The 12,888-nt window shown below is 46.5% G+C and overlaps 1 protein-coding gene across 1 annotated transcript in view; it reads right to left on the bottom strand.

Moving 5' to 3' along the window:
• Positions 1 to 11,770: 11,770 nt before the first annotated feature.
• The window catches only part of LOC135909051 (uncharacterized), a 70,165-nt gene continuing 69,047 nt past the window's right edge, over positions 11,771 to 12,888 (bottom strand). The window contains exon 21 of the mRNA XM_065440904.1: positions 11,771 to 12,040. Coding sequence (XP_065296976.1) covers positions 11,944 to 12,040 — 97 coding nt within the window. The 3' untranslated portion in view covers positions 11,771 to 11,943. The remainder of the gene's footprint in view (positions 12,041 to 12,888) is intronic.

The following is a 12,888-nucleotide window of genomic DNA, read 5'->3' as shown; positions in this document are numbered from 1 at the left end:
TTCGGCTTTTGTTCTTGGGGTGTAAAACGAAAGAAATTATTCTCTAGTCTAACTTTTGAAACAACAAAAAAAAAAACGTGTTACGCGTGTATTATATTTCATACCTAAATGTAATGCCGTTCCCAACTGTACGTTCGCTCAACTAAGCAGCTTCGGCATTATAAACTGCTGCTTTCTTTTATCGGGTGCGCTATCATAAGGACAACAGTAAAGCAGTTAAAGGAACGGCATGCCTCGCATACACGTAGAGATATTCGTAGATGTGATTTGTTCGTTGAAGCTGTTGTGTGGTACCACATTGGGCTCCCAGTTTTAATGTCTTGCAGACACGGTGAGACTGTGCAAAAATTTTTTTCCTTGCCTGACTCAATTTAGCAGATCTACAGGCTGCCCCGAAACGGGGCGTTTATATTGAATGACAGCAGGGAACTTGTTCGGCAGAACCGATTAGCACCCGTGCGTTAATTATCTCAGGAACTGGTGTGCCTCTGCACAGCCACGACTCTACAGCAGCACAATCATTAAGAGTCCTCACTTACATCGGCCCCTCACCTCCGAGGCTTCAAAAGTGCTGTTATGCGTTATATTCGAACGGAAACGGTTATTATATAATTTCTGAAGTCGAATATGATTTGAATAGCAAATACCATTCTATTAGATCAGATATTGCTACTTCATTTCGCATATCGGCACGTTGAAGGAGATGGCAGACGAGCCACGGAAATTACATGCAACAACTCCCCCCCCCCCACCCGATTCAGTCTGAGTACAAAGGCAATATCTTTTACCTAACACTGTTGTTCATATTAACGTCCAATATTTGCCTTGATTGTTTTGCTCGGAAAGTAAATTGTTTCTCCTGGGCCCATAGTGCAGCTTTTAAACGAAACACGCTTATTCCGGTCGTGAGTTTTCCCTTTTTCAGTCAGTGAATTTAGAATATTTGATAATTTTTCTCTTGCATATCTGTCGTGGAGATATATGTCTATGTACCCTTACATTTATCTAGAAGTACATTGGTCATCTGCATCTCCTCGCGGCACACAATTAACAAAGCTGGTTTATTTCACTGTAGTATTGTTTCCTTTGACCATTGTCCGGATCAATATTCCGCCAACAAGAAGCGCACGTACAATGACATGATATGAATAAATATTTTTTACCTAGCTTCATGTTGCAGATAGGCGGCTTCTATGACAATAATTGCGTGTTATTTTTAGAAAACAATGTTAACAATTGCAGTTCGCATGGTTAAAGCCACAATTTGTACCGACCGACAAGAGTCGCGGGCGCACCAAAGCAAGTAACTCCGTAAGAGAGAGAGAGAAATAACGTTTATTTGCACCCGCAAAAAGAGCCCCAAGGAGGCAAGAGTCTTCCTGTCTCCTCGGCTTACTCCTCCCCTTTCAGCTGGCTGATGCTCCTTGGAGCTCAGCGGTGTCCAGGGCCATGCGGATGACTTCTCTTTGGTCAGCTTCCTTTGAGCTGGTCATTAAAGTCTCCCAGGATTGTCTATCCCTACCTGGCTTATTGTATCTAGGACATGTCCATAGTATGTGGATCATGTCCGCCTTTGCCCCGCAGTGTTTGCAACTCATGGCCTCAATGCTATCGTGCCATCTCTTCAGAATGTAAGGGTTGCAGATCACCCCCGCTTGGAGTTGCCTCCATGTTATCTCTTCCTGCTTACTTAGTTTCTTATGCGCCTCTGGCAGTGTTTTCCTTCCCATTCTATAATAATCGAGAATTTCGCTGTAAGTGTTTATACCTTCCTCTTTTTGTAGGGGCTCCCTGGCTATAGAGGCTGCATTGGTGGACCGGTAAATAAGCTCTCGGGCCAATGCATGCGCTTTCTCATTGCCGGGCAAGCCTTCGTGGGCAGGAGTCCATATAAGGTTCACTAATTCTTCTGGAATTGGTCCTTTCTCCAACATGTTGAGCGCCTCTTTGGAGATTCTCCCTGCGGTATAATTCCTGATAGCTGTTTTGGAATCTGACACTATGATTTTCACCCCTTTTTGAGTCAAAGCTAGGGCTATGGCCACCTCCTCTGCAACCTCCACACTGTTTTGCGGGGTACTGCAGCTCTTTGAGTTCTCACCGTTAACCTGTGTCGTCACTGAGACAAAACCTCGTCTGCTTTCATATTCTGCTGCATCCGTGTAGAACACCCCTTGCTGTTTATCTAGTGATTTTTGTAACGCTTTAACCCTGTCTTTCCTCCTGTCCTGGTGGTGAGTGGGATGCATATTCTTCGGGAGTGGTGGTATGCGTATCCTGTCTCTGATTTGTGACGGGATGGCTCCCGTGTTTCTTACTTTGTTGTTAGTTTCGTATCCTAGTTTCGCTAGAATTCTCAGACCACCTCTGCTTCGCATTAGTCTCTGTTGCTGGGAGACTAGTGTGGCTTCGATCAACTCTTCTAGGGTGTTTGAAATGCCCATGTTTAGTATCCTCTGCGTAGATGTGCATGGTGGCAGGTTTAGGGCTGTTTTAACTCCTTTCCTAATAAGGATTTCTATTTTGTTTTTCTCGGCCCTTGTTAGTTTAAGGTACGGTGTTGCGTATGTAATCTTGCTGATCGCGAAGGACTGTATTATCCTTAATAGGTTAGCCTCCCTCATGCCTGCATTCTTGTTGGCGATTCTTCGGAGGAGTCGGCAGGTTTGGCTAACGCTCATTTCAAGCTTTCTAATCGTTTCTGTATTTCTTTCATTGTCCTGAATGTGCATGCCTAGCACACGTATAGCTTTTACGTTTGGAATCGCGTCCCCATTAACAGTGAGTTTTATCCCGTGGTTATGGATTTTCTTTCGCATGTTCTGTGGACTGATGAAGAGAGCCTCCGACTTCGTAGCTGAACATTTAAGTCCGGCTTTTTCTAAGTGCTCTTCAATTATATTGACGGCCTTTTGCAGCGTTTCTTCTATGTGGGCGTCACTGCCTCTATTTATCCATAGGGTGATGTCGTCCGCATAGATCGTATGTTCTAGCCCCTGTACGTCCTTAAGTTTGTGCGGGAGTCCAATCATTACTATGTTGAAGAGAGTGGGTGAAAGTACAGAGCCCTGCGGTGTCCCCTTATTACTGAGCACTATCCCTTTCTCCTCGTTACCCCCTAGACTGACCGTTACTGTTCTGTCAGTCAGAAAGTCCTTTATATACTCGTAGGTACGTCTCCCTACGTTTAGGTTATTCAATTGTTCTAAGATTGCCCTGTGGTCTACGTTGTCAAATGCTTTGGCCACGTCTAAGCCAACGATGGCTTTCGTGTCCTTCGTTTTGTGGTCGATAATTTGCTCTTTAAGCTGTAGCATGACATCACACGCAGATAGGTGTGCTCTGAAGCCTATCATTGTGTCAGGGTATATGTCTTGGTCTTCCAAGTATCTGCTGATTCTAGATTGTATCACATGTTCCATTAGTTTCCCGACGCATGACGTGAGGGATATTGGTCTGAGGTTTTCGAGACTGAGCTTTTTCCCCGGTTTTGGAATTAGGACTAATTTAGCCTCCTTCCATTCTTTGGGGATTTTACCTTTCTCCCAACACTCTTGCATAAAATTCGTTAGGTTTACTATCGACTTGTCGTCTAGGTTCCTCAACATCCGATTGCTGATTCTGTCCGGTCCTGCAGCTGTTTTCGTTCTAAGTCGATTCAACTCGGCCCTGACTTCTCCTACCGTGACGGGGCTGTCCAAGAGGGGGTTCTCTTCGCCTTTGTAGTCCGGCAGCGTTTGTTGCGGACCACATTTAAGATATCTATCCTTAACTTCAGCGAACAATTGCCTATTACTACCTTCGTACTTATACACTAGTTTCTGCATGTTGCTACGCGTCTCTGATTTGCTGTTTTGGGGATCGAGTAGGTGCCTCAATAGTTGCCATGTATTTGATTTACCAATTGTGTGATCCATCTGTTCGCATATGCTATTCCAATTTCGTTTCGTGAGTTCGAGTGCGTATTCTTCAATCTCTCCGTTCAGGTGCGCTAATGCCCTCCTAATGTTTCTATTGCTTCTATTCTCTTTCAATTTTTGCTCTAGCTGCCTCTTTTTCCGCCATAATCCGACCATTTTCCGGTCTACTACCTCTTGCGTTTCGTCCGCCTCCACCTGTTCGGTGGCCTCTTCAACCGCTTCCAAGAGGGCTTTGCTCCAACTGCTTAAATCCTTGAGCTCCACTTTTTCGGCACATTTCTGCCTAAAGAGGTTCCAATTTACCGCTTCGAACTGCGTGGGTTTGGGAGTTGGTATGCCGTGTTCTACCACCGTCTCTATTATTCTGTGGTCGCTCCCCAAGTCCTCTCCCGTGTTACACCATCGTGCGGTTATGTGTCCCCCTATGAGAGTAAGGTCCGGTGTGGTGTCCCTGGAAACGCTATTTCCCTTTCTAGTCGGGATTTGAGGATCTGTTAGTAGAGTTAGGTCATGCTTGGAGATAGTATCCCATAATTCTCTGCCTTTTTGTTGCGAGGTTTTGTACCCCCAAGCCGTGTGTTGCGCGTTAAAGTCTCCGACTATGACTATGGGGCTGTTCCCTGCAATGTTTTTGGACCTGTCGATGAGCTGATCGAAGCCACAATTCTTTTTTTGCTTAGGAGAGCTGTATACGTTGAGAACGTATAGGCTTCTATCTTTTCTTTTCCTCGGTACTAGTTCAATAAGGACGTGATCAATCGTATTTGTGTCAGTCTCGTGGAGTACTGCTGCTAAGTTTCTTTTAACTAAAATAGCTGTCTGCCGATTCTCTCCTTGCCCAGTGTAGGCTGTGTAGCCGGCCAATTTTGCATTTTTCCCACACTCTTGCAACGCAATGACATCTGGTTTATCGATGTTAGTTAGGAATGTTTGTAGGACTGCTCTCTTTTTCAGGAAGCCCCTACAATTCCACTGCCAGATCGTGTTATTTTGCCAATGCATTTTGAATGTTAATTAATTGTGTTTTAAACCAATCGAATTCCGCTTTTAAAGCGAAGTCGCGTTTCTCAAATTCTGCTTTGAGGGCGATGTCGCGCTTTTCGAATTCCGCTCGAGTTTGTTCCATGAATTGCATCATAGCTCCGTTCATCAGGGTAATATCCTGAGTAACTTTGTCCATCTTGCTGTCTGAGTCTGTCTCTCCCGTTCTCTTCTTTTTGAGCGGGGGCCGATCTGTTTTAGGTTCTTGGTCCCCTACACTCTCTTCCTGTCTCGTACTGTTTCCACCCTTCTCCCTTTTCATCTCCTCGATTATCTTTAAAAATTCTTCCCTCTCCTTTTTCCTATCCTCAATCAGTATTCTGATTTGTTCTTCCTGCCTCTTAATAAGCGCTTTTAGCTCCTGGTTTTCTCTATCCTTTTCTGAATCCTGGGAGACTTTGCCTGACCAGCTCACCTTGTTACTTGTTTCCTTCTGTTGTGTCTGCTGTTGCGGCGTCTGTAGCCTCGGGAAGGACTCCGAGCGGCTCCTGGTCTTGCTGTTCGATCTCTCGCTTGGCCTGCTTTTACGAAGTTCCTCTTGGTTCGCCTCATCGGCCGCTTGTTTTTGCTCCCATCGTCTCTTCTTCACGATGTACGGGGTGCGGAATAAATTCCTGCACTTCTTATCCCCGGTGACGTGGTTTTTGCCGCAGAGCTGGCACTGCGGCTCGCATTGATGTCCTTCTTGCGGTCTGGTTGCCCCACAGCCTCTACACCTCGGTTCGTCATTGTCACACACGTCTGATCTGTGGCCGAGTCCGCCACACTTGTAGCATACTTCGTACCTCTTCTTGTATAGGAAGCACCGTAGAATAGCGCCCATGAAGAAAACCGTGCGTGGAACTTCCTCGTCGTCAAAAGTTAGGAGGAAAGTTCTGGTTTTGCCCATTCTTCTTGCTTCTAGGATTGTCGGGTTGTCTTCATCCTCGTTGAGGTTGAGTAGGACATCTTTGTCGGAGTACATTTCCTCTATGCCGTGAATGACTCCACGCCCACAGCTTTCTGGTGCGTTCACGTACGTGACGACCCCGTAATCTTTGTCTCCGATTCTGATCTTCTCTATCTTGCTTATTTTTTTAGCATTCTCCATCGATAATGTGTGGTAGATAATCGTACCTTGTTTGGTGTTTATCACGAAGCGGTCTCCCTTGGCTTCTTGTAGGCTGACGCCCGCGCTTTCGCGCACTGCTCTTCCTAGGCTCACTTCCGGTGCCTTCTGAAGCACCGAGAGGCCTTCTCGTAGTCGTAGAGTCACTTTCCAGCCCGTGGCAGGCAGTCTCGGTAGGTTCGATGCTACCGATAGCTCCGCTTCCTTCTTCCCTGCTCCCTTCTTGAGCGCGTCGCGCCGAGCGTCCGCCGAGCGTCCGATCGTCGTCTCCGCGCCAGCTGGCACGGTCTTCTGCCTCCTTTTCGCCAAAACGGTGAACCATCCTTCGTTGTCGGGTCCCTTAGGATCCTTTTCGTTGCCTTCCACCGTCACTTCCATGTCGCCGCTTCTCGGGGAGCCGCCGCTGGCCTGGAGCTGTCCGTCGACGCCGTCCACGGCCGGGGCCATGCCGAAGCCGGGGTGAGGCTTAGCGTGGCGTTGTGCTCCGGTTACAGTTTTTTAGCCGTAAAATCACTAAAAATCGACTCACAGGCACAAACAATTCTGTCCACAGGGTCCTTGTCACTTCCGAAAATCGATTGTAGCACTATCGCAGATCATTTTGCCAGAAAAACCACCAGAATCCTTGGTTGTTCGCGGAGCCGGCGTAAACATGTCTTCACTCCTCGACGCTACCTCTTGACGCCAGTAACTCCGTAAAAAATTTTACCGCAGAGACGTTCTGCGAGAAAAACTGGGCGTCCGCCAGCGTCCGCGAAACGAACGCGCGTTCGCTAGCAGACGACGCACTTGACAACGACAGCAAAATTGAAGGCGTAATGTTGTATGACCCATGCCTCAAATATGTATGCGTAGCAAAAACGTGTCAAAAGAAATTTGCACTTGAAATAAAGCACCATTATAAGAGCGTACGCGCGCAGTCAGTCTCAGCGCCCGCAGCAAAATTACGTTGAATGTGCCGTGAAGCGCGCCTCCGCCACAATCCAGTTCGCTCGCAGCGCCCTCGCGCAATTTTTCCACACGTGGCACCTCCGCGGGGCAGCGCCGTTCATCTCACTCGACCATGAAGGAGATTATGTGTAGTACACTCAAGTTAGGGGTACACCGTGGTTAGGGGCAAGCCCCGCTCCGCCGTAGCCTTCGCAGTGCAACGCATTGAAGAAGGAGCGAGAACGCCGCGAGGGGGATCATAGGCGATGTTTGATTGTCAGCAACTCAGCTTCTGCTGAACGCAATGACTTACTTTCTGTGGCAAACTATTTTTGAAATAGGTTACCTTCAAATGCATTTCTCGACTTCTGTGAAAAGTGGTAAAGGGCCCCTTTAAACAGGCTCGCGCTAGCCCACGATCGAAACTGACTAAAACTGAAAGCACAAGAGCTGTTGCAAGCAGCTGATCATGAAATGCAAGGTTGTTTATTACACGGACTTTCATGCTACTGGGAGATTGCATTGAGCTACCGTTGGAACATACGTTTGAGTAATATCAAGTGATTCAGCACCAAGAATTGAACATGGCAAGGCCGCGTCACGCAAATTGCTTTCCACAGCGCAGACGAGAAATGAAGATTTCCAATGGAAAAAGTGCGAAACGTCTAGGTTTCTGCGTGGAACGACATTAAACAGTTAAAGCTTGATTTAACGAAATTATGACCAAGCTCAAAATATTTCGTTAAATCGAGAAGTTCGTAAAATCAACAAATGAATGTTTCGCTCCTTCGAAATCTAAATTGTAACGTAGCGACACGCAAGGGCTACCACGGCATTGTATTTGCCGCTAATCCAGTCATCTGTCCCATAAACCACGAAATAATGAAAGCAACCACCGCCGCCCCTACCGAGGTGGTGTTGAGTCGGCTGTTCCGTGTAAGTGCGTGGCATGCAGCCTCGTCAAAATAAAGCTATGGATGGGACCATGGCGCCTAGATGTCTTAATGAGATAGCGTTATAACGCACGGTCCAAGAAGAACCCGTATGTGTCAAAATCAGAAAGAAATCACCGCTTTTTTACACATTTATTTCAGGAAACACTTCGTTAAATCGAGTTCGGCCAAGTTTGTTTCGTTAATTCGGGTTGATGATAACATTGAATCTGTATGGGTACCTGCCAGCGAATGTAAATTTCTGTGTTAGATCGGGAACTTCGTAAAATCAGGTTTCGTTAGATCGAGTTTTAACTGTACTCAAAGGGCGCCTATAACGTAAACTTACCTCATTCTCACGTTATTATTGCGATGGCTATTGAGTGGACACTCCGGGTGCATCGCCGCCATCGCGTCATCGTGAGGTTCCTATAAAGTCCAAGTGTGATACCGTCGTGATCGCGGGCCGTGTGCTGAATGTGCGAATGAAAGAGTGAGAGGGTGAGCCGACGACGATGGCTCGATCTCGCGCGCGCCAGGGAGGAAGGCGGGGAAGAAACGCCTTCATCGCGCGCAAGGTAGAGAGGGAGGGGGGAAGTCCTACTCCGATGGCGGATGCGTACGGCGCGCACCCTACCTTCAAAGCGATGTGCGACGGGGACAGAGCGCGCCGAGTGCTGATAGCTTCGCGCACGCTGTGTTCGTGCCGCTTAGCTCACGTTGAAGCGAGAGGCAGCACGAAGGTCAATGCGCGCGCTACTGATGCCGCGGTTCCTCACGCCAGCGTTTCCATAGCTAGTGCCCGCGGTTATACAGTGAGACGTCTTCATGTTTGCTTGTGCGCGCGCGACACCATGGTTGGTAATTTATTTAATAAATGAATGTTCACAAGTTCGTACAGTCGATAAAACTATCATCCTTATTTCGTACAGCAGCCTGATAACTTGCTATCGCAATCGAGGCATCGCCTTTCGGGCGAAACTGCGACTTTTGCCTATTTCCTGACATCAAACTTACGTAACCGCCGAAGCAAGCACGGGCGGTGACCCGCACGGTTGTTTCGACAGCCCAATCAAACGCTTTCTTCGTTTAAAGGAGGTGACTTTTATTTGGTATCAAAGCGAATAGCATTGCCTACCACGACGAAGTTTACTTATCCATTTGGCCGATGAGAGGCGAGGGGCGTGCACAACAGGAAAGGGTTTCGGTGGGGCCGAGTCAGTGCAGTGAATGTGCATAATCCCGTGAGGGAGAGTGGTGCCGGTGTCTCCGATTGGCCCGTTCCCCATTGCTTGGCTTGCGATGGGGCCCAAGAAATGCCGCAAAAACGGATGCTCAAGTGAAGAAGATTTGGCAGAACGATGTCATATAGTTGCCCAACGGGCTCGACACTGTCACTGTGGTTTTTTTACGCAAACAAATCAACGCTCGCCGGCAGTGCCGAGTAGCCAGTGCCAAAACGATCAGTGGACAGCCATCTTCTTTCTATTCCTTTCTGAGCGGGGCAGTCCCCGGCTATCAGCTTTCACTCACCAAAAAAGAAAGAAAGAAAGAAAGAAAGAAAGAAAGAAAGAAAGAAAGAAAGAAAGAAAGAAAGAAAGCAAACAGTTCAGTTGGTACGGCATACTATAATGCATCTTTAGTGCGTTCATGTCAGTCACGTGATGAGTCTGCACGTTTTTTTTTATGTCACGCGACAGACAGACGAACTGTGTGGGGCCTGCATATATTTTCACCAATTGCGGAAGGGTAATGACGACAGCAGCGTAGTGTGGGAAAGTAATATATCTTTTGTTTGGCCTAATCATGCATATCTGATGTGTAAGCGTATTCTTGAGATGGGAAGTTTTCGCGGTTTTCGTGGCATCTCGTGATTGACAGGCAAACTGGGCGTGGCCTCAAATATGTTTGACCAATCGCGGAGGGCTAACGACGGAAATAGAGTAGAAATAGATTGAGCATATTGACGTTACAGCGTCCTAGCTGTGCAGCTTATTCCCACGACGTCATGTACCACTTCTAGATTTTAGCTTACGGCGTGAAGTCGGCAATGACATACTTGCACAGATTCTGCAGGCGTCAGTTTCCAAGTGTTATTTTTCAATATTTTCATACAGAAAAAGAATAGCTGCGTAATTTTACATCTACAAATAGTAGAAAGTTTAGGAATAGGGGCCCCAAAGAAATAGCGTCGAAGCAACTGCGCATGGCCGAGACGTAAACTGCGTTTGGGTTTTGCGTTGGGAACGCTATTTCACCTATCTAGCGGGAGCCCAAATAGTCCCCAAAAAAGCTTTGCGTCAGCAAACATGGCGGCACCCATCGACGCTACGGCTCTAACCTAGCAACAAACTGGGTTCGATTCGTGGTAACGCGTGAAGTTCGCAAGCTAGGAGAAGTGACTGCGGTTATCGCTTTCTCCCGATTAGCGTGTGTTATGAAGATTGATTCATTAGACGCCGCTGATTCCGAGTTCGACTGTGGACATTATGGCTCGTAGGCCTAACACGGCTAAGCTTGGCTGGTGAAGGCACATAAAGTTGGTTTGCTCAAAACTAAGCGCAACAAATTGTTTGCTGCTTACAGAATAACCTCTGAATTGTAATTAAACGCGAATACACGCAAGTCAACATTACTATTCCCATCATAAAATGGTGCATTTTATTTAATTACTTTTAATAGCTTTTCTTTGACGCCGTGGTGGCGCTGTCAGCGCAAGGCGCTATCCGCAAACACAAAGACCTATTCTAACACTCTTCACTCCTGCGTGCCCCAACGCTAACACCCGCAAAGCTCTTCGGGGCCCCAAACTATTGGGGCCCCTATTCTAACACCCGTGTAATATTACGCAGCTGTTTCGCCGCGCGCTCGCGCGCTCCGCAATGTTTTGTGGGCGAGTGTACGCTATACGCGTTGCAAAGTACCAATGTACTGTTTCATACTACACAAATGTGTACCATTTTTTTTCGTCTTTTCCTTCATTAAGTAGTGCTTTTTACTTGCAGTTTTTTCATGTTTGTACGTTTCCTTTAACACTGGTATATCACGCAGTTAACAAACTTTATTTCTAGAGTTACTTATTCTAACTGTTGTGGACAAGTTATTGCTGCATTACTATTACTATTTTTTGTGGTTTTTATGTAGCCATGTCAAAAGTGTTGTTTCCTGCATTTTGTACTCCTGGGAGCTGGGAACTATTCAAGCTGACTTGTCAGTTTTTATTTCCCGCACTCCCTCACTTCATGAGTGAAATAAACATTATTATTATTATTATTATTATTATTATTATTATTATTATTATTAAGATAGTCTGCTCTTTCTTAAGACAAAAGCAGGAACAGTACATAACTCCTAGCGTATATGTTTATATATTCAGTCCTACGCAGAAAAATAGTAGCTGCGTAACTCCACCCATGCAATGAACTTGTATAGGACTTTCAGACTGACTGACAATCAAATTGGTTAGAGTCAGCCTGAAAGTCCTAATCAATTTCTCAACCAGACAGGCAATTCTGTCGAAATGTTTGACTTCAAATGAACTTGTATACAATGAACTTGCATGGAACGCTTGTATTAAAACCATGTATTTAGAGGTGTACGTAAATCGCAGCATATCTTGTGTTGCCAGTGGCGTGGCCAAGAATTTTTTTTTTTCATCAGGGAATGAAAAAGTTCACTCGAGCATTATTAAAAAGACGCAGAAAATTTTGTAGCTCAGGAGTCTTTACTGTTCAGGGGATGTTGGATAACACAGCATGGTGGCGAGATACTATCAAAATGGTAATAGCTAAAGTTTCGCCAAAATCAGTTAATGAAGAAGCACGAAAGGCAATTGACAAGCGAACTCGACAAAGAAAGTTACATCTGTGTTTTACTTTTATGCCTTGCTCCACAATCGTCGATTAACTGTTACGTGACAGTATCAATGTATATTTGATGAAATTCAAGCAGTTAACATTTATCGCCGAACCCTCTCGTATTCTGGGACTTGAGATCTTCGGCTGTCTTGGCATCATAGAAAGCTCGCAAGACATGCGGTGGAGTTGCCGACCACAGAGCAGCGGAATGCACTTTGAAACGCCCGGTTGTTCTCGAGAAGGTGTTGAATACTGAAAAAGAGAGTTAGAGGCATCTGTAATCTGAATAGCATCAGATTCATGTCGGTATATTCCACTAGTGTCCCTTTCTTAGAAATTCGAGGCTTAACCCGCATTGACCTTTCTGGTATCATTCGCGAGGTGTCTGTTAGCGCTATGAGCATTGTCGATCCCCTTATGTTCCCGGAACCCAGATTCTAGTGAGTAAACAGAAAATTTGTAAACTTCCTTTCCGCTCGCCTACCTAGAACGAGAATTCTTAATGTGCAAAATATTCAGAACGGTGTTCCACATATGACTTGGCCATTCATGTGGATGGAGCGCCCATTTTTGTAAGCGTAGATCACAGTTTCGATACTCGTTGTATAGTGTCTTCCTTACTTGAACATTTTGCGAACGTGTTTTGTTATGGTTGACTTGGCGGCTTGATGATTATCCCTTGTTCCGTTTCGCCTCCGACGTGCGGTATAGCCGGCGTGGATGCAACGGACGCCGGGGCTTCGTTCACAGCGGCGGACATTTTGGCCAGTTCAGCACTGTCCCAACGCCTCCTGCTAAGCGCGTCCAGGCATGTTTCAATGCCACGTGTCTTCGTGTGTGTGTGTGTGTGTGTGTGTGTGTGCATGTTGGTGCCCACGCTTGTCAAAGCGCGGTAGCCGGGGAGAAAAGCTCCCCAACTGTGAAGCTAGGAGGTCTGACCGGCGCCGGCCCGGCGGATACGTCACTTCTTGTCACACCGAGCCGTTCCTTCTTGCCCTCGACTCCGAGAGTATAAAATCAGCTGCCCCCGGACGCCAAGAGAGAAGCTTCGATTTATTCAGTCGAGTAACGTGGTCTCCCGTTTCTCCACTTCGGTCGAC

This window comes from Dermacentor albipictus, chromosome 2 (genome assembly GCF_038994185.2).
Source record: "Dermacentor albipictus isolate Rhodes 1998 colony chromosome 2, USDA_Dalb.pri_finalv2, whole genome shotgun sequence".
In the NCBI taxonomy this organism is placed as follows: Eukaryota; Metazoa; Arthropoda; class Arachnida; order Ixodida; family Ixodidae; genus Dermacentor; species Dermacentor albipictus.
Note: the sequence above shows the minus strand (reverse complement) of the source record. Positions and strands in the feature narration are given on the sequence as shown.